The sequence below is a fragment of the Danio rerio genome, chromosome 25 (assembly GCF_049306965.1).
Source record: "Danio rerio strain Tuebingen ecotype United States chromosome 25, GRCz12tu, whole genome shotgun sequence".
Taxonomy (NCBI): domain Eukaryota; kingdom Metazoa; phylum Chordata; class Actinopteri; order Cypriniformes; family Danionidae; genus Danio; species Danio rerio.
In genome coordinates, this window is record NC_133200.1 from 18,650,318 (window position 1) to 18,671,967 (window position 21,650).

The 21,650-nt window shown below is 41.2% G+C and overlaps 2 protein-coding genes across 4 annotated transcripts in view; both read left to right on the forward strand.

Moving 5' to 3' along the window:
- Window positions 1–21,650, forward strand: part of vac14 (vac14 homolog (S. cerevisiae)) — a 210,896-nt gene that overhangs the window by 96,831 nt on the left and 92,415 nt on the right. The gene's annotated exons all lie outside the window — the stretch shown is intronic.
- The window catches only part of galnt18a (UDP-N-acetyl-alpha-D-galactosamine:polypeptide N-acetylgalactosaminyltransferase 18a), a 135,078-nt gene continuing 128,026 nt past the window's right edge, over window positions 14,599–21,650 (forward strand). Inside the window, exon 1 of one of the 3 annotated variants that reach the window (XR_012399744.1) lies at window positions 14,599–15,169. Coding sequence is in view for 2 of the 3 variants with exons in the window: in XM_009297873.5 (XP_009296148.4) it covers window positions 14,929–15,169 (241 nt within the window). In the remaining variant the exon portion in view is untranslated. 3 annotated transcript variants of the gene reach the window in all.

Sequence of the window (21,650 nt, forward strand, 5' to 3'; positions counted from 1 at the left end):
CTGCTTATCAGAGTATGGACGATCTTTCACTGGTAAATGGGCTCAGCCGCTTTTGAATTGATCTGACCACAGCTTAATTCACTAAAAATCTCTCCGCAAGACAGTTTGACCCAACATTAGCATTCTCAATTGATTTTGCAACGTGAAGCCCACATTTGCTATCGCAGAACCCTTCCTTTATCTAAGATGACATCTAATATAATGCAGTGCTGGAGAAGCTTTGTTAAATGAATAGTTCACCCAAAAATTTACACTTTGTCATTGTTTTGACATTGACATTGTTACTCATCCTTCACTTCTTCCAAACTAGTTTGAGTTTAATACTGAATAAAGCTAAACCTTTTTGTTACCATGGAACTGTGTAAGTAGTTCCATAGTGAGAAAACTCAAAGTCAATGGTTACAGTTTTTAAATTTATAATATTTTCTTTTGTGTTTAGCAGAATAAAAATAAAACTCAAATTGGAAATTCTTGAGACTGAGTAAAATAAATACAATTTAAAAATAGTATTTATACTATTTTTACTGTAAAATACTGTAAATTAAATAACTACAGAGGATAATTAATTTAATGTAACGCATAACTATAAGAACAGTTACAGTTAACTAAAATAAAAACTATAATCATAAAAAGGAAAATGTATATATATTTTGCTACTTTAAAAATATAATAATGTTTATAACTATAGTTAGTTATAGTTACAGTATATAGCTTACTGAATTTACAGACTTTTAGATCACTCAATGATCCCTCAGGACTTTAGGATCAAGTCAATTAAAAATTTCGGGAGTTCAGTCAAAGCAGGGAAAATCGGCCTTCAGCTACTGCTGCCCCCAACTGCTGGAATCAGCTTCCAGAAATGATCAGATGTGCTCCAACACTAGGCACGTTCAAATCAAGACTGAAAACACATCTGTTTAGTTGGGCCTTTACCCAATGAGCACTGTGCTACATCCACAGATCACACTATTGTGTCTTTCTTTTCTCTTTCATTTCTTTAAAACCTGTTTAACACATTTTAATCAGTTTTTAATATATGATAAATTTTATTCTTTAATGTTTTTATTTATTTTACTTTTCTACCATTATTTTTTTTGTTTTTATTTTTTTATTTTTTATTATTAAGCACTTTGAATTACCATTGTGTATGAAATGTGCTATATACATAAAGTTGCCTTGCATTGCCTTGCTTTCTAATGAAGTACACCAGACTTGATGTAATAAATATATTTAATTATCCCACATAATCCCACATTATTTGGGATTTTAACAAAAAATGTAAATCTTTCATTGGTTTCATTGGTCAGAAAGAGCAACACAGTCGTGCAGCACGTCCTTATCAGGACGGCGCTCCGACTGTGCGTTTCTGGATGCGGTGGTTTCCTGTCCTCGGATGATGGGCGCGGGCACTGCGTTGCATGTCTGGGGGTCCAGCATGTTAATGCGCTGCTCGCGGGCAGTTCATGTCGTCATTGCGATGCCATGACTGTTGCGCAAGATCGCGGTTAGCCTTTGCAAAAGGGTGAACCACCCCAGTTGTCCCCTGCTCTGCAGCGGGCACTCGGGCAGATCTGAGGGTTTCAGCGAGAGATAATCCGTCGCCCACGGGCCCGCGGACCTCCCGCTCCTCTAAGCGCTCTATCCAAGCTTCGGGCGGGGGAAGCGATCCGTCTAACAGATGGTAGCCCTTACGCCCGATGACACCGGAGACCAGATGTCCACCGCGGCATCGGAGGGTGGGCTTTCATTGTCCGATGATGATCCAGACCCGCTCGCCCCCTTCGGGCTGGTGAGCGCTGTCACTACGGATCCTGAAACGGACATGTTAGCCGTGCTTTCCCGGGCTGCTTCGGCCGTGGGTTGGAGATGGTTTATCCCCCAGCTCCGCGGCCGGACCGACTAGAGGGGCGTTCCCTTCTTCCCGGAGGTGCACAGTAGGCTCACGCGGTCTTGTAAAGCACTTTTTTCTGCTCGTGCTGCGTGTTCCTCCACCCTAACCACTCTTGACGGTGAAACAGCCAGGGGGTATGTGGCGATTCCTCAGGTTGAGTGCGCGATGGCGGTAAAACCGCGCGGCGCCTCTTCTTGGCGGGGTCCGCCTCGTCTCCCATCCAAAGCCTGTAAGTTATCTACCTCCCTCGGAGCTAGAGCTTACATAGCTGCGGGCCAGGCTGCTTCCGCCTTGCATGCGATAGCCACCTACCAGCGCTACCAAGCGCAGGCGCTGGCCGAGCTGCACGAGGGTGGGTCCAACCCAGGCTTACGAGCTTCGCACCGCCGCCGACTTAGCTCTTCGGACTACTGAGTCCGCTGCGTGTGCGTTGGGGAGGACGATGTCCACATTAGTGGTCCAGGAGCGCCACCCCTGGCTGATATGCGCAAAGTCGACAAAGTCCGCTTTCTTGACTTCCCCATATCCCCAGCCAGGTTCGGCGACACTGTCTGTGAATTCACCCAGGAATTCAAGGCGGTGAGAGAGCAGTTGGTGGGTGATGTCTTATCGGCGGTCCGTAGCCCGCTCCGCCCGCCGTGCCATTCATACCTGCTCCTCGCCGAAGGCGCCCGCCTACGAGAGCTGCTCCGCCCCCGCACACGCCTCTGGCGAAGCGAGCGCGTCGGGCACCTCGGAAGCAGGCAGCCCCCCTGCCCAGAACGCCGCTAAGTCCGGCAACGGACCGCGAAGCGCCCCTGGGACAGGCCATCTGGAGAAGAGGGAACTTGCTCTTTCCCCGCTGGAGGGCGGGGCCCCATTTCCAACGGCACTTTTTACTGCCATGAAAACATTATGAAAGGGCACTTTTCACTTCCCCAGATGTGACAGCCCGAAATCTGCCAGTCTGGGACGCTATGCTTTCTAGCTTGCAGATTCGGTGCGTTTCGCCAGTGGCTCACGAGCGCTGGGAGGACGGTCTCCTTTCTCCCATCCCTCGAGCCTCCCCTCCGGAGCTCGGGTTTGGAGTGAGAGCAAATATCTCACCTCCAGCTTTTCCGTGGGACCCGCGAGCTTCCCGGATCAGCACACCCACTCCGCGCTGCCCCACTGCTGGTACGTCAGCGATTGTAGCGATGAGTCCATTAGCGAGAGCTCTGCCTGCCTGGTTAGCGCGGGCCAGCTCTTCGCGGTGGCTCATACGCACAATCAGACTCGGCTATGCGATTCAGTTCGCGAAACGGCCCCCCAAGTCACGGGTGTGTATTCACCAGGGTCAGCCCCCTGTCCGCCCCTGTCTTGCGAGAGGAGATTGCTGTCCTCCTGGCGAAGGATGCAATCGAGCCGCTCCCTCCAGCCGAGATGGAGAGCGGGTTTTACAGCCCACGCTTCATCGTGCCCAAAAAGAGCGGTGGGTCACGGCCAATCCTAGATCTGCGCGTTTTGAACCGCTGTCTGCACAAGCTGCCGTTCAGAATGCTCACGCAGAAGCGCATCCTCCGGTGCGTTCGTCCTCTGGGTTGGTCTGCAGCATTAGACCTGATGGACGCGTATTTCCATGTCTCCACTCTTCCTCGCCACCGACAGTTTCTGCGGTTTGCGTTTGAAGGTCGAGCTTGGCAATACAAAGCCCTCCCCTTCGGGCTCTCTCTGTCTCCGCGGGTCCTCACCAAGCCCGCGGAGGGTGCCTCAGCGCCCCTTCGGCTCGCGGGCATCTGCATACTCAATTTCTTTACGACTGGCTGATTTTTGCCCTCTCTCGGAGCAGTTGATTATGCACAGAGACAAAGTGCTCTGGCACTTCCACCTGTGGGGGTTTCAGGTCAACCGAGAAAAGAGCAAACTCGCCCCCGTGCAGAGGATCTCTTCTCTCGGGCTGGAGCTGGACTCGGTCACCATGGCAGCGCGCCTCTCCGGAGAGCGCGCTCAGCTGATGCTGTACTGTCTGAGAGAGCTCGACAGTAAAATAGTGGTCCCACTGAAACTATTTCAGAGGCTCCTGGGGCATATGGCATCCGCAGCCGCTTCATGCCGCTCGGATTATTCTATATGAGACCACTTCAGCACTGGCTTCACGATCGAGTCCCCAGACGCGCATGGCACGCGCGCGCACACCGAGTCTCTGTTACTGCGCTGTGTCGCCGCGCCCTCAGCCCTTGGAGCGACCCCTCGTTCCTACAGGCCTGGGTGTCTCTAGAACAGGCGTCCAGTCTTGTTGTCGTTTCAGCAGACACTTCCAACACGGGCTGGGGGGCTGTGCGTTGCGGGCATGCGGCTGCGGACCTGTGGAAAGGTACCCAGTTGCATTGGCATATCGCCTGGAGCTGTTGGCAGTGTTCCTCGCTCTCCACCGTTTTTTTTCCGGTGCTGGAGCGGCAACACGTGCTGGTCAGGACGGACAGTACGACGGCGGTGGCGTATATCAGCCGTATAGGGGGTATGCGCTCTCGCCGCATGTCTCAGCTCGCCCGCCGTCTGCTCCTCTGGAGTCATCCGCGGCTGAAATCGCTGCACGCCATTCATATTCAGGCAAGCTCAACCGTGCAGCCGATGCGCTCTCACGGCAGCCTTGCGTCCTGGAGAATGGAGACTCCACCCCGAGTCTGTTCAGCTGATATGGGCGCGATTCGGGGAAGCCCAGATCGATCTGTTGCTTCCCCCGAGATCGCTCATTGCCAGTTGTTCTTTCCCTGACCGAGTGCTCTCGGCACGGATGCACTGGTTTACAGCTGGCCTCGGGGCACGCGTAAATACGCGTTTCCCCCAGTGAGCCTGCTCGCGCAGTTACTGTGCAAGGTCAGGGAGGACGAGGAACAGGTTGCTGGTTGCGCCCCTCTGGCTCAACCGGACCTGGATGTCAGAGCTCTCCCTCGCGATAGCCCTCCCCTGGCAGTCCCTTCGAGAGAGCACCTACTCTCTCAGGGACAGGGCACCACCTGGCACCCTCGCCGATCTTTGAAGAGATTTTTAGACGCGAGGAAGACTTAGGTAACCTCCGATTGCGGTGGCTAATACCGTCACTCGGGCTAGAGCCCCCTCCCCGAGCGCGCCTATGCCCTGACGTGGAGTCTATTCACTGAATGGTGTGTCTCTCGCTGAGAAGACCCCCGTAATTTGCCAGATCAGCGTTGTGCTTTCTTTACGCCGAGAGAAGTTGGAGAGCAGGCTGTCGCCCTCCACACTCAAGGTTACGTGGCTGCCATCTCCGCTCTCATAACGCGGTGGCTGGCAGCACCGTGGGAACGCATAACCTCATCATCCGGTTCCTCAGGGGTGTTAAGCGAATTAATCCACCCCGCCCCCTCTCATGCCCTCTTAGGATCTCGCCCTCGCTACACAAGCCGCGTCAGATCCCTTCGATCCTCGACTCAGTATCTTTCTGTCCCTGAAGACAGCTCTGCTGGTCGCGTTGATATCGATTAGAGGGTCGGGGACCCGGAGGCATTTTTCGGTCAGTGACTCGTGCCTGTAATTGGGCTGGCTTCTCTCACGTCCTGAGACCCCGCCCGCGATATGTGCCCAAGGTTCCTACCACTCCGTTTTAATACGAGGTAGTGAGCCTGCAAGCGCTGCCCTCGGAGGAGGCAGACCCAGCCCTTCTTATTGTCCAGTTCGCGTTTTGCGTATTATCCGGACCGCACTCAGAGTTTAGATCATCTGAGCAGCTCTTCGTCTGTTATAGCGGTCGGCAGCAGGGAAGTGCCGTACCGAAATAAGTTCCCACTAGATTGTGGATGCCTTTCTTTCACTATCAGAGCCGAGATGAGCCGCGTCCCCCGAGAGCGCGTGCGCACTCCACTCGGAGCTTCGCATCCTCTCGAGCGCGCGCACGCGGCGCCCCTCTAACAGACATCTGTAGAGCTGCGGGCTGGGTGACACCCAACACATTTGCAAGGTTTTACAATCTGCGAGTGGAGCCGGTTTCCTGAAAGGTATTAGGTAACCCTTGGTGATTGAGGAAACAATTCGGTAGGGTGTTAAAACACGCTTGCTGCGCCATTTTCCCTAACACGGAGATACGTGCGCCTTTTTATCTGTCAGTAAAGTTCCCCGTCAGGTGAGCCCTGCAGATTCCTCCGTGGCCCCCAGCACTGACTCAGCGGAGGAGTCACTTGCTGGCCCACTACGTTGTAGGTCTGCCCGCTGGTCAGCCCGCGTTTTGGGTAAAGGTGCCTGCTATGCGTGATCCCCACTAGGCGATCCCATATGCTTATTCCGCCACGGTTAATTCCCCCCCCTGGGCGGACCCGTGTCTTCCCTCCCCGCTAACCACTCTTTTGCTATGCGTACTCCCCCTTTTTAGGGCTAGTCCATATGTAAATTCTGCCATCTATCCCCCCTTGGGTAACGGATGGCCTCCGCAGCGTCCTCCCTATCGGGATTGCACGCTTCCCAACGTACTGTCGTATTTTCCTAGAATTATCTAGATGCTCACGACTTCCCAAAAAATATATATAAATCCGTAAAACTTCTGTTGAAGTAGGATAAATTAGGGCCAGGGACACGTTGGAGGACCGCGCCCCCCATGATGTGGGTGCGTCACGCTTGCTTGACTATCTCCTCATCGGGGGTGTTGGTAAGGTGCAGTCATTATGGCGTTTTCAATGGGCTCCCAATGCGTGGATTTTACAATCAAATCCACTTATAGTGCTGAAGTTCCCCCCGAAGGGGAACGTTCGAGGTTACTAAAGTAACCCTTCGTTCCCCGAGGAGGGAAACGGAAGCACTATACTCCGTCGCCATAATGACTGTCCCTTAGCTGTTGAAAGTCTCTTCAGCTTAAAAAGGATAGCGTCTGCTGGCGCCAGGTGAGCTTATATACTCAGTTGATTGCTTATGCCGCTCACCTGCGCAGGCTTGCGCTGCCAATTCATTCTTAATTGGCCCGTTCAATACTCTTTCAGACGAGTAGCTTCTGAACCGAACCTCCCAATGCGTGGATTTTACAATCAAATCCACTTATAGTGCTTCCGTTCCCCTCCTCGGGGAACGAAGGGTTACTTTAGTAACCTCGAACGTTTCTAGTTGTCACCGACTCTGTCCCAGTCATTCCCCTCGCTGGCCAGCAGAGGTCATCATCAGAGGTCATCATTGAGTTTGCGCACGCACAACTTCTGTGTACTATTGTTTATTAAACTGTGTTTAATAAAAATTCTGCAAATGGATCTCTCTGTGTCAGCCACTTCGTTACACTAGTTCTGTAATGGACTTTCAAAAAAGCCTTAAAAAAAAAAAAAAAAGTAGTTAATTTTAAAAGTTTTGTAAAAAGTTCAGGCACATCCCTGACACTGAAAAGGTTCATTTCTGTTAATAAAAATCTTTTATTAAAATCAATCTAAAACCAATAAAACCATTTGTCTCAATATTTTGATTCCCCAGCCGATTTCATTGGTCAACACAATGCAGTCATCAGTTAGCAAAGTTTCAGACTCAACCAGCAGATGCGATCATAATAAACAGAAATGCCAACTGAATATGCTACCAATGCTATTCTAGACCCGGGTTAAGAATTATTTCAGCATTGTCTATGCAATCAGCTTGACATTATCAGTCAAATCTTCTAAACAGGCTATGAAATGAGGTTTGCGCTTAACTGGTTCAAAAAAAAAAAAAAAAAATTGCATAGTGGATTTGTATAACCATAATCCCCCACATGATTCGGTGTTCACCAAGTAGGTCAACTAGGTTCTCGTGGAAAGCAATCAGATTAATGCACCGTTGCATGGGCTTCTGATTACGGAAATTTCCTATTGCTCTTCTGGGCATAAACCACCATTGCTATTGATATTCCAGGCAGCCTCTCCTTCCTTCAGTTACATAGCCGATATACCCTAGACCTCTCGGTTTAAATTACAACCCAATAATATCTCTCTGCAGAGAGGGCAGTGGCAGACAGAACGGAGTGTATTCTGTCTCATTGATCTTATGCATAGCTGAGTCATAGTAGGCTCCACACTTAATACATTGCCACTGGAAGTCACGGCTGGATGTGTCGGTAACCAGGTGGTGAGGAGCACATTTATCTTGCATTACGAATGTTCAGATCATTTTAAAGTGAAACACAACTAAACAGTGATTTTAAGAAGTGTAGGGGCTCTCTAAAGCAATCCCACACAGGGAAAAATGACAGTGACTTTAATGGCAAAAATGCAGTAAAAACCTGGTAAACAGTAAGTTTTCTTATATAGTGAAAACACTTTACTTTCCCAGAACTCCCTGTATGTTTTTATTTTATTTTGTTAACATTACTATTATTCTTTTTACTTTTTTTTTCAACAGTGATGTACATTAGAGGTTTGGTAATGTACATCTATTGTGTATTGCATTACTTTAAAGGTGCATTAGGTAATCTTCCAAAATGCTAACTGTTAGCATAATAGGTTTAAAAACACAGTCCCTCCACTGCTGTGCAAAGCTACGCCTCCTGAAATTACGAACTTGTACTGTAAAGATGACAGTAGACAATCCACTTGATCATGTCATTGGCCAGTTATAAAACTTTATAGTACTTTATAATACTAGAATTCTGAACAAAAATCTGTTTTATATCTAGCAGGATTCACAAAACTTGTGCAATATTTCATACGCTTTGTCTTAAAGGGACTCTGCTTAGTGCTTGGCTGACGGGGTGTAGAAATTACACTTATTACCAGGGCCAGATGGAATCTGCAGACGTTTTTTGCTATTTCAACAGAGAATTTTGGTAAAAATCTGCGGATTTCTGCGGAATTATTTTTTGGAGTATCATAACTAAAACCTTACTATGTGAAATAAAAAGTAATAATTTTTTTTTGCAAATCAAATTTTCCAAGTCTCTCATATAATATATCGACTAAAAGACAGAAAATATCACTTTACAAACTGCATTGTACATTAATCAGATGAATGTTTTCATATTAGTCAATAATATTACTGTAATTAATTTAAAATCTGAATAAATTTAGATTTACACACACTTAAGCAAATAAACAGAATTAATGATGGGCTAAAAATCTGCATAAATCTGCGGAATTCTGTGGAAAATCTGCAGATTTCTGCGAGTGCAGATTCCATTCTTATTACTAAGCCATACTTACATTCTATTTCAGACCGAATATTCATTGTTGCATGGTAAACAATATAGAGAGAATGTCACAGGTTGTCATTGTTCAAAAATTATTTTATATAAAACCATGTGAATATAAAACCAACTTCACCTCAGTAAAGCAGGCTAGATGGAATAGCTCTGTTTACATATGTTTTCTTATTAAACTAAATAAAAATCTACATTAATGAAACTGAAAATAGTCACATTAATCTTTTGTCTGAGTGGCAATTTTTTGACGAGTGGCTGAACAACACTTCTGTGCATATAACCCATTTGTAACACCATAATCTACATAAGCTCCCCATGACTAAAATAGTTTAAAATCAAAACATTACCTGTCCAAAAGAAATACTTCAGCCATGGTGTCATCTTTCCTCCAACGTGGAAAAGTAACTCCAATATTGATTCAGGATTTTAAAAAGTTTTGATTCAGCATTTGTTTTTACTGCTGTCACTCTCTCATGTGCACGTGAATGTGCAGATCCAAACCGTGGATCTGTGTGAACAGGGATGCGCAGATGTACAAATCTGTATACTTGTTGACAGATAGTTTGGGCCACTTATCAAAATTATGGGAATTGTTGGCCTGACAAATTTTTATTGGATGAACATTTGTTAGTCTTATGCCTTACTCAGAATATCAAAATTTGAAAATTGTCCGTAGTGTATGAGTGTGTGTGTGAATGTGTGTGTGGATGTTTCCCAGGGATGGGTTGCGGCTGGAAGGGCATCCGCTGTGAAAAACTTGCTGGATAAGTTGGTGGTTCATTCCGCTGTGGCGACCCCGGATTAATAAAGGGACTAAGCAGACAAGAAAATGAATAAATGAATGCAATATTCCAGCCTGATCTCATGATGAAATGTACAGTTGAAGTCAGAATTATTAAACCCCTTGAATATTTTTTTCCCCAATTTCTGTTTAACGGAGAGAAGAGTTCTTCAACACATTTCTCATAATAGTTTTAATAACTAACTTCTAATAACTGATTTATTTTATCTTTGCCATGATGACCGTAAATAATATTTGACTAGATATTTTTCCAGACACTTCTATACAGCTTAAAGTGACATTTAAAGGCTTAACTAGGTTAATTAGTTTAATAAGGCATAAGGGGTTATATGGCAAGTTATTGTATAACGATGGTTTGTTCTTCAGACTATCAAAAAATGTAGCATAAAGGGGCTAATAATTTTGACCTTAATGGTTTTTAAACAATTAAAAACTGCTTTTATTCTAGCCAAAATAAAACATGTGGATTTTTTCCAGAAGAAAAAAAAAATATTATCAGACATACTGTGAAAATTTCCTTGCTCTGTTAAACATCATTTGGGAAATATTTAAAAAATAAAAAATCATAGGGGGTTTAATAATCCTGATTTAAATTGTAACTATTTTAGTTAGAAAAGTGAAAACTATTCTAATTTCATTTTGTACAAGAACATACAAATTTAAAAAGGAGTCGTACTACTAACCCTTCCCATAAAACCATCTGTCATTGAGCAAATTATACTAAAATGTAAAATGTTGATGTGTGATACATTTTTTTTACAGTGTATTATTTCCAGAGGTGGAACAATATTGAAATGATAATGAATAAAAATGCAAATCATATAATGCAATATTCCTCATGAGGAAATGCAACTATTTTTCGTTTTGGCAGAAATGTGGCTAATTTGTTCAAATTCATACAATTTCAGCTGTATGAAGTACGATTTTTAAAAGGGGGCATGCTACTAAACTTAGCTCCTAAACTCAACTCTCAGAGGATCAACAAATTGCAATAAAATGTACAAATGAGATACGAATTTACACAAATGCAAAAAGATATGAATAGTCTTTGGTATTTTGTGAATATTTTTTTTTTTAAATGTTAAAACCGATGTAGTGTGTAGCCGTATTTTTGATAACAGATTTCCCAAAACTTCATACTGTACATTTTCTTCTTTTTTAACCATTCCTTCATTAAATCTAAAACTAACCATGACATGTAGTCTTTTAGGATCAATCATTCATATACCTTTCTCTGGTCTAGATGCCTTAAATTTTTTTTTGAAGTAATTACAGGCCTTGGTTTCAACCAAGAAATTCTCTGTCCTTTAATATTTCAGTGTCCATTCATATTTCATGCATCATTTCTTGCAGCGGTGGTCCCGCTGGTGTCTCCGTGTATATCTGGGTAAACTAAACAGGTGAAAGAGTAAGTTGGCACACCAAAGACAAAGATCAAAGCCAGCACCTTGGGGTAGTTTGCACTTGATTCCATCTGTTAACGCAATGTTTCTCTGATGCTTTTTTTCTCCTCACTTGATCGCCCTGAAAGCCCCAGCTGATGAGGATCGTCTTTGAAGGCCGTTTCCATTGCACGCTTTGATTTGACAACGTTTTACAACCTGACCATTTATAAGAATAAAAAGAGAATAAAACTGGGCCTCACTTGTCTTCAAACAGAAATATTCTAAACATTTAAACCAATAGTCGGGATGTTCATTAAAATGCCTCTGATCTCCATTTTATAAGAAAGAAATTAATCAAATGTTAAAAAGCAGGTTTGGTATGACAAAGTAGAGCAAAGATATAAGGCGTAGAGGTTAAAACATTGGTTTATTAAGGCCATGTTCACAAAAAATGGACAATGTGATGCATGTTCAGGGCACGCCAAACAAACAGGTGGAGATATAATTACACGTTTATGCTGGGTTCACACTACATGGGGTAATTAAGTATTTTAGTAAGTAAATTGTCTACAAGTCAATACAAACCTGAGAACAGAGACATACTGCATTAGAATATCCAATGCATTTGCTGTGAAAGTGGTATTTGCCTTATCCATGTCTTCTAAATTTGGTGTGAACCCAGCCGAAAGGAGAAAACCATTTGCAAGCTGACATTATGAGGGGAAAACTCTGGGTGTAGTGTCTACTCTACCACACTGTACCCAGAGTTTCAAAAAATCTTCACCCTGGCCGGAGTTTTTAGAAAGTTTTGCTTTCAGTACCCAGACACTATGGAATCTATTTTAATGATCTAGGCACAAAGTCTAAAGCACATGGCACAAAAAAAGCATTAAGGGCGTCTAAATCCACTTTTGCTATTTTAAGAAAAATTTACAAAACAAAAATACAATCTGCATCACAGCACATGTCTAACAGGGTTGTGCTTATTCACTTAATGAGTTATGGGTGTGTTTTGAGCACAGCGTGCATTAAACCAATCAGAGTCTCATCTCCCATTCCCTGTAAGAGTCAGTTGCGTCACACCATGGCACATTTGCTATTTACATTGCAGACTTTGTAAGTTGAAAAAATGAATCCTTTACTAATGAGAAAACAGTTAAACAGACCATCTGCAGCATGAAAATAAAGAACGAGCCTCCTCCATTCGGCCTCTTTACTTTTTCTTTACTTCTTTACTCCTTTAATTTCGTTGATAAGAAAACAGTGTTGTACGCAATCCACTGAAGACATCATAAAGTATACGTATATGATTTGATTTATTACACGCAAAGATTTGTTTCAAAACTATTTCTAAATTCAGCTCTAATTTAAATCCAAACACAGCTGTTTCATAACTTTTAAGTGAACATAAAATGCAGATTGTGTGCATTTTCCATTTGTTATCTGCCATATTTCAATGATGCATAACATTCAGATATGAATAATGACTGAATGTTGTTTATAACTATTATTAATGATTATGATGATGTCTCAAGGGAAACTGTTTTAAATACAATGAAGCAAATATCCCACTATATGAAAAATAATAAATATTAACCACTGCAAATAGATAAAAACACTATTAAGTCATAACAAAAATATGACTAATAACAAAAGTAAATCAACAATCAACCTTATTTCACAAACTGTAAACATTTCCTAATTTAATTTAATTTGACATTTTTCTGTAAATTCGCTTCTAATTACAATCTCACTTCTCTTCATTCATCCTTATTATAGCCCATGGTTTGACATTTGGGCCACTTTTAAGCAGAAAATATGTGCTTTGTACAAAATCTAACTGTATTGTACAGTTTATTATCATTACATTCACCCATATAGAACAGGGGTGCCCAAATCTTTTCTTATAAAGGGCCAAAAATGTATACCAAATCCAATATATCACACCATATTACATTAAATTTTCCATGGGTAATTTTCTAATTTATTTGAAAATGTTTAAAAATATCTAGAAAATGTTGCTTTAAATCAAATTAACAAATGCAGTATATATTTTTTATATTTCTATAGTGAATTTATTACAGTAAAAACATTAACAATCTCATTTATAACACAATAGAGTTCAGTGCTGAATACACTGTTGACCTCCTCCTGTCTTTGCCTTGATTTGCTAGCCCCGATGTCTTGTGAGCTGCTTTTTGTCAAGTGGCAGTTTTTACATTTTAAAAGTTTAAATTCATTTACAACATTTAATTGAAACATTTAATTTCAGTTTGCTTTTTTGTAGCTCAGCAATAAAACAAAGAAACAAAGGGTTACGTTAAAATCAAAATAACCATCTCTGTGAAAGGCATTTCCTCCGACTTCTCAACATTCTCCTTCTCTTTTCAAATGGGAGGGTGAGCCAAATCAAATGTTACCATGGGCAAACTTTGGCCCGTGGGCCCTACTTCGGGCATCTGTGGTATAGAAGATATGTGTGGAAAGCTTTTTTGAACCTCATTGACATTTGGACTTTTTTACATTTTGAGTTGTGCAGAAAGATTAATATTTTTGTTCATGCAATAAAAGGCTAAGTGCCATTTTTTTTTTTTTTACCCAATTGATGTTCTTTGTGTTCTTAAACATTCAGTATAAGTCAATGGGGTCCCATCTTTTTATTTAAATATACAGTTGTGTTTAAGATTATTAGAAATCCTGTGAAGTGATGTTTGAAAGAGCAAGGACATTTTCAGAGTATTTTAAAAACTTCTGGAGAAATGCATACTTCTTTTGGCTGGAATAAGAGCAGTTTTTACATTTTATTCATTCATTCATTTTCCTTTGGCTTAGTCCTTTATTTATTAGGGGTCACCACAGTGAAATGAACCGCCAACTATTCCGACATATGTTTTATGCAGCAGATGTTTTTACATTTTAAAACAATTTTCAGTATTTTTACCCCCCTAAGGCAATACTGTTTTCAAATAGCTACTGAACAAGCCACTGTTGTCCAATGACCTGCCTATTTATCCTACATGCCTATTAACACAAGGTAAACAAGTGTTTGAACTGCACTTTAAGCTAAATGCACCACTGTCTTGCCAAAATAATCATATCAAAATCAATATCTGAAATTAACAATGTGTTGAAAAATAAATCTTCTATCAGTTAAACAGCCTTCATAAAATATATTTGAAAATAATTTCACAGGAGGGCTAATATATTTGGCTTTAACTGTATAAAATGTTGTGTTCTGAAGAAACAATAATAGTTGTCATACAATAAAAATCAATGGGCAGTTTTGTTTTTGGCACAAACCAATAGCTAAAAACATATGAAGAATACGTAACGTTAACAGACTGCTGTTTTGAGTAAACAATCTGATATCTACTATTATAATCAGCTTGCCTAAACCATTACTGCTGTTGAACTTCATTGGCTGTCAACAGCGGCGCGCGTTGCAACATGGTGCGCGTGTCCCTCTGGCTCTATGACGCCGTCAAGAACAAGCCGCGCGCGCGTTCAGCCGAGCTGTAAAACCCGCTGTCAAACTGTGCAGACAAGAGCCAGAGAGACATCCACACAAATCCAAACAGCTGCAGCTCGCTGTCACATAAGATGCGCTGGAGACGCAGAGCCGAAACGTTATACGAGAGATCGTTCCTTCAGGCTGCATGAGAGCAGAACCGCTGCCAAACGCGTAGAGGATTTTTGTACCAGTTTCTGCGCGCGCTTTGCACGTGGGGATGTTGCGATGGCATGCACGAGGAGAACCAAAACTTTGGTGTCCACGTGCGTGATTTTGAGCGGCATGACCAATATTCTGTGCCTGCTGTACGTCGGGTGGATCACTAATTATGTGTCTAATAACGGCAACGTCAAAGTTGCAGGAAGGACGCACGAGAAAAAGTTTGACGATGACAGCAAAGGGGAAACCTTGAGGATTATTGAAAGACTGGACAGACTTGAGAGTGTTGTAAATCAACACATCCAAGGTAATAGTAATGTTTTATATGACAATTATGGTGCGTAATAGCTAATGTATGCTGTCTCTTGTTTCTCAGTCCTGTTTACAGCATAAATGCAGATCGATACTGCTTTATAGGAGCTCTCCACTTCAGCTGCTGATGTTAATGAGGCCTTTTTTTCATACATGACTAAACATGAATCATGGGAATGCACCATGGCACTTATTTTGGCTCCCGACAGGTTTCAGTATTCAGCGGGTGCAGTGTAATCTCCTGGTTTATTGCTGCTAGAGAAGGGGGCATAAATTTAGCACTTGGCAAAGTCCTCGCGTAAACATCAGTCCCTCTGCTGGTGCCATCATGTTGCTTTGCTTGACTCAAACAGGACAGCTGGGAGTGATGATAAACCTGCAAGAGTTTGAACAGCTTCTCGATGATGATTAATCATCATTAGTGCACTGTTGATGTCAATCTGATTTAGTAGCGTTAAAAATAATGGGGTTTCGGAATAAATTATGGAGGTGTAGCTTTTTTTTAAACAAACAGGCTTTGTGCGAGAAATTCTGTAAAGTATTAATACACGTTGATCTTGTTGAGAAGCATTTGGCAGGATATGTTGGCCTGTACCATATGCATGGTCTCCTGTGCTGAGCTCAAGGTCTTAAAGCTCACTTTTCTGCACAGCGCAGTCATAGTGGAGCAATAAATGTCAATCAAATTGTACCCAGCACACCTACACGGGTAGGCACTTAAGCGATTGAGTGGATCATGCTACATTATGCACTGTTTCTCAAGAAGATACCGGATTGTCTTGCCTTTCTCACTTGTCACAAAAGATTTTAAGTGAAATATGGATTTTAAAATACAATGCAGAGACGACCATGGTCTTTCTTTGGTGATTTCCCAGCACATGTAAACATCATGTTTTTAGCTGCTGTCAAAACATTGAGGCTTCTGACTAACCTGACAACCAAAACATTGGCTTTACCAATTTTGAGATGGGATTTGACCATTGGATGATGAGGTGATGTTTGTGAAAGCAGTTTTATATTCCTGTTTGAAGACTCTATGGTGCTGTTCTCAGACTTTCTGTTTCACAAGCCTCATCTTGAACACAATATTCAACTGTAGGGCTTGCAAAATCTGACAGCACAAAGTTCCAAGGATATTGTTTTTTCAGTTGGGCTACCAAAAATCTATCTACACCATGCCTGGCGGGCTATGTAGATTAGGCATGGAATGATAACTGTTTTTTAGGTATACCGCAGTTTGGAAAAGTTTTAAAACCTCCAAAATGTTCTGCTATACCGGTCCTAAAGTATATGTATGATTTTTTATTTACATTTTTTTTTTACGACAGCAGTATCTTTAGCAGAAAAAATATCCAAAGATGCCGTTTTAAATTGTTAAGAAATCTATTTTTGAAACTAATGACGACAGCAGAAGTCAGTGATTCATTTGAATTATTCTGTCTACTTTCTATTAGTCTGTCATGTTTACTGCTCCAAAATATTTAAAAAAGGGGGGGAAAGTTTTTGTTTTTGAATCAGACATTTAAAAAGAATTTATTTTAGAGCTGTAATGACAATACCATGATACCGTGAAACCTTGATATTTTTATCCAAGGTTATCACACCGTCATAATCTTATACCGGCCCATGCCTAATCTAGCTAACCCACCGGGCCTGATGTAAATAAATTTTGGTTGCCTGACTAAAAAAACAACAGTCACAGGACTTCGGTCTACCAGGACTACAGCTACTTCGGGCTTTGAGAGCCCTGGACACTAGGGCTGTGTGATTAATTAAAATCGAATCGCAATCGCAATTTTAAACATTGTTATTAGTTTATCGCAAGAGGCTGCAATATGAAATGTATATGTATTATTTAATTTCCCCTGCACAGAGAAAATGCTTGACTGACATCTGTGTGTGACAGACTTACTTGCCAATTGAGTGAGCACACTTTCGTTCTGCCCAATCAAAATTGGGCAACCAAACTCTGCCTGCAATAAATGAAAGAAAACAAACTGGAAATTGCTGATAAGTGGGATGATGGCGTCTACCACGTCAGAAGCATTAATGGACATAATAATATCAAAGAAAAACAGCATTGATAATATGGGAATATTTTGGTTTCAAAGTCACAGGCACCGAATAAAAACAGGTAATTTTTGAGAGCTGTCGCAGAATTGACCTGAAGCTTGACTACAAAATTTAATCGTAAATCAAATCGAAATCACAATATCTGCCAAAAAAAAAAAAAAAACAATTAGATATTTTCCCCAAATCACACAGCCCTACTGAACACCCTCCTGTATTTTTGTTATTTCTGATGTAACTGTAAAAGAAATCCTTGTTTTTAAAGATTTTTTAAGAACAGAATTCCAAAATATTCTTATAAAGTACCAATAATGTTTAATGATTTCAAAAGATTGTAGAACTGTATGTTCTCCAATCTACAGCAATTGAGTAGAAAATAGCTGTGCTTTAAATTTAACTTTATTTTTTTTTTTTATGTATGGGTATTTTTAATACATTAAAATGACTGAAAATAAGATATTTTGAATAAGCAGCAAGAAGGTTGCGTGTTCGAGCCCAGCTGGGTCAGTTGGCTTTTATGTGTGAATTTTGCATGTTCTCCCTGTGTTCTCATGGGTTTCCTCTGGGTGCTCCTGCTCCGGTTTCCCCTACAGTCCAAAGACATGCACTATAGGTAAATTGCGTAAACTAGATTGGCGATAGTGTATGAGTGCGTGTGAAAGAGTGTGCATAGGTGTTTCCCAGTATTGGGTTGCGGCTGGAAGGGCATCTGATGTATAAAATGTATGCTGAAGCAGTTGGTACTTCATTCCGCTGTGGCGACCTCTGAAATAGAGACTAAGCCGAAGGAAAATTAATGAATGAATAAGAAAAAATCCTGTAAACAATGACTTCCATAGTTTAGAAAAACAATTATTAGAAAAACAAATACTATGGAAGTCAATGTTTACAGATTTCCAGCATTTTTCCAAATATTTACTTTTGTGTTCGGCAGAAGAAAGAAACTCATTTTTATTATTATTTTTAAGGTAAAGGGTCAGTAAATGACGACAGGATTATTTGTATAGTAAAATTGGTGTTTCAATTAATACATTTTGATGTATCTGACATTTGCTCACATCTATGGCTGGACTGTTAAATTATTGAAATGTTAACTTAAAATCTCAAGGGTTAAGTAAATATTTTTACCCATAAATATTCCACTACTAAAAAGGTTGGGTTTTACTTTAAGAGATGAAATAGTGTATTTTTTGTTTGTAGTTAAACCCCCAGTTGCCATAAATAAACTCCTCCTCTGCGCTTTCTGAGTATAAGTCAAAAACAAAAGTTTCAGGGAAAGAAGTAATCAGCAACCTCAGATTTGCTTGCAGTCTTCTTCAGTTTTACGATAACTGAGTCAGTGGCTGCTGCCAGAGAGTCTTATTTCTCCAAAATCCATTAAAAGTGAAGAGTCTGGTTTTCACGCCCATCTGAACTGTCTGATTGCATTGTCATTGGCAGAGACTGAGACCGGACTTCCAGTTTGCGTTGGCATGAGCAACAGTGTTGATGTGCTGTCTTTATGAGAGAAAGAAATAAGGCAAGCTCCCTTCCCTGTAAAGCTGTTTCAATTAGCAAATGTGAACTTTGGTCAGTAGAAGGTCACTGTGGCTTTGCTTGTGACAGTCTGTGTGTAGAGAGTTAGATGCTTAATGAGGGGAAAAAAGAAAATGCACACCAATGTCTTGTCTACAATTTGTAATAAATCAGGAACAAATTCTTAACCATAAATGCGACCAAAAATATTAATTTGCTTTTAATTTATTGACCTTCAGGGCACCTAACATGCAGATGACTTTTTTCCTCAATATCATTAGCTTAAACTGTGGTCCTTGGTTATTCATACAGTAAAATGCAAGTCAGTGGCTACCGATAGTTAAAAAGCATACAGCCAAAATATGTAATTAACACTGGCTTATCGGAAACATTTAAATTTTTGTTAAGCACTTTAAACACTATAACTATAGAGTTTAGGTAAAATGAAGTAGTGTGAGGCCAACAACTTCGATATTAACAGGCATATTAACACTAATGATATTACAGGCACATACTATTGACAGATAAAGGATCATTTTCATGCAGTTCTTTGCACAGCATCAAATAAATTTGTAATTGAATATGTTTGCTGCACCTGAGTCAGCTGATCTAGGATTCCAGAGATAAACGTAATGTAAAATCAAGGCAAACCTACGTGGTATCTGTTAGGGCTGCATGATACTGGAAAAATGTGCGATATTCAATGTTGTTGAGTATTGGGTTAAGGATATTTCTTACACTGTAAAAATTGTTATATGAACTTTTAATCGTGACCATGCAAACCAGTTTTAAGCCAGATTAACATAATATAAGTTCCATAGACTCATAAGGTTAATTTGATTCAGCTTAAAAATTGAAGGCAACCATGATTTTTTTATCCAACCAGGTAAAGGATATTTTTCAGATCTAGTTAATTTGACTTCAGTAGGGGTGTGACGAGATGCTGACTCCACGAGATGAGACACAAGATTGGGTTCATGAGAATGAGACAACAAGATTTTACAGTATTTCTAAGAAATCTTCAATGATGAAATAGATGAATGGAAAATATTTTATTCAACTTTATTCAAAATTGCTAAACTATTTAGGTGCTTTTTTTAAATCAACTTGTGATTATTGTTATTTTGCTTTCATTTGAATGAATTCTACGCAGTTAAGGACATGCAAACTCTGCTAAGTATTTGCTGATTCAGTATATGAATGGAAAATAGATTTTTATTCAACTGAAGAAAAATCAAAAACTGCAAAACAATTCAGGTGCTTTTTTAAATCAACATGTAATGAATGTTATTTTACATTTATTTTAATGAATTATACCATAAGGGACATGCAAACACTGCTAATTACTTAGCTATAAACTCTACTGACTGGCCTTACTGTGTGTGTGCGCCCGCGCTCAGAGGAGATGTGTGTCTGTGGTCTTTTACTGACTTGATGGGTGCAGTGAAGTGTCAAACAACTGAGTGTATATGGCTTATCTTGTCACAAAATGCAGCTAAAAGTCGTACACAACGGTAATAGTTTGATTACGTTGTTTACATGTCTGTACTGCACTTCAGTAATGCGACTGAAAAGGAATACTCCACATGTCTTAATTCAATTTCTGTTTATGACAATTATGAAAAAACTGTCAAGGTAATTTTTTTTTTTTTTTTTAAACTAATATTTTTTTGCTCCGTTTTGGCATTCCGTCTATTGAGGCGGCGTTTTTAGGAAACATAAGTGAAGTTTCATAAACTAATTTCGAGAGGAGCACATGATATGATTGTGCACTGCTGGCCACTCGTCCGTAATCAGTAATAATCCAATCAGAATGATCCTAGCTTAATATAAATGGATCACTTTCTCCTTATTGCACTATCTTCGTTTTGGAAGAATCCCCCCTTCCACCCCATCTCCTCCTTTTCTCCCCTTGTAAAGGAGGAGCGATCGAGACCTACCTGATCTCGGTTCTCCTGATATGCTTCTAGACCGGGCGGGAGCCCTGGGCTCAAATATCTCCGAACTCAGGGTTCTCTCCCGGGACAGCATGCCAAACCTGCCATAAGTGCCAAGCATATCTAAGTGGGAACTCTTGAATATATAATTTGAGAAAATGCTGTTTTTGTGTTGCAGTGTGACTGTGAAAACAGGCTTTCAAAAAAATGAAGCATTTTAATCATGTGGCTGATTCAGCTAACATGATGGACGACATTGTAATGCTGTGTTCACACCAGATGCAGAACACCCAAATAAATTGCGTTATTTGCACGTAAATAGACGCGTGAACATTTTGAGTTTACTCGCTTTATTTGCACGTCTGAGTCCACTAGATCCTTTCAGAGGTGGAACCAGCTCTGTGAGTTTATCAACTTCTCCAAAAACTATACCTGGATGATGGAGGCTTTCAGCGGTGCTTTCCACTGAGCCAGACCCAGTTTGATTAGCTGCTGTCCGGTATCAGCAAGAGGATTTCCCCTCGGGACACCATTAACAAACGCCATGTAATAATAACACCCCCATAAGAGCAAGAAAGCAGAAAGCGCCCTCTAGTGGATTTGTCATCTGAAATGTGTAACATTATGTACACGGAGAAAGTTATTGTATGTTTTTGCCAAAATACAGGCTGAGATACATATTTCCAATGAGTCTAGCTTACTTATAGTATATTAAAGAGCCCATATTATGGTTTTTTGAAAATTCCCCTCCATGTAGTGTGTAACACAGCTCTAAGTGAGGTGAAGTATCCAGCTAAGGCTTAAATCTGTAAGAGTACAGTGTTTAAAACGGTTGATTCATCTATAAAAGAGTCGACTCATAGTGCTTCAAACGAGTCGCCTTGATGCCGAGTCATTATGTGTTTCGCCATGACGTACTAACGAAACCAAGTTATTCACGTGCACGCGCAAACC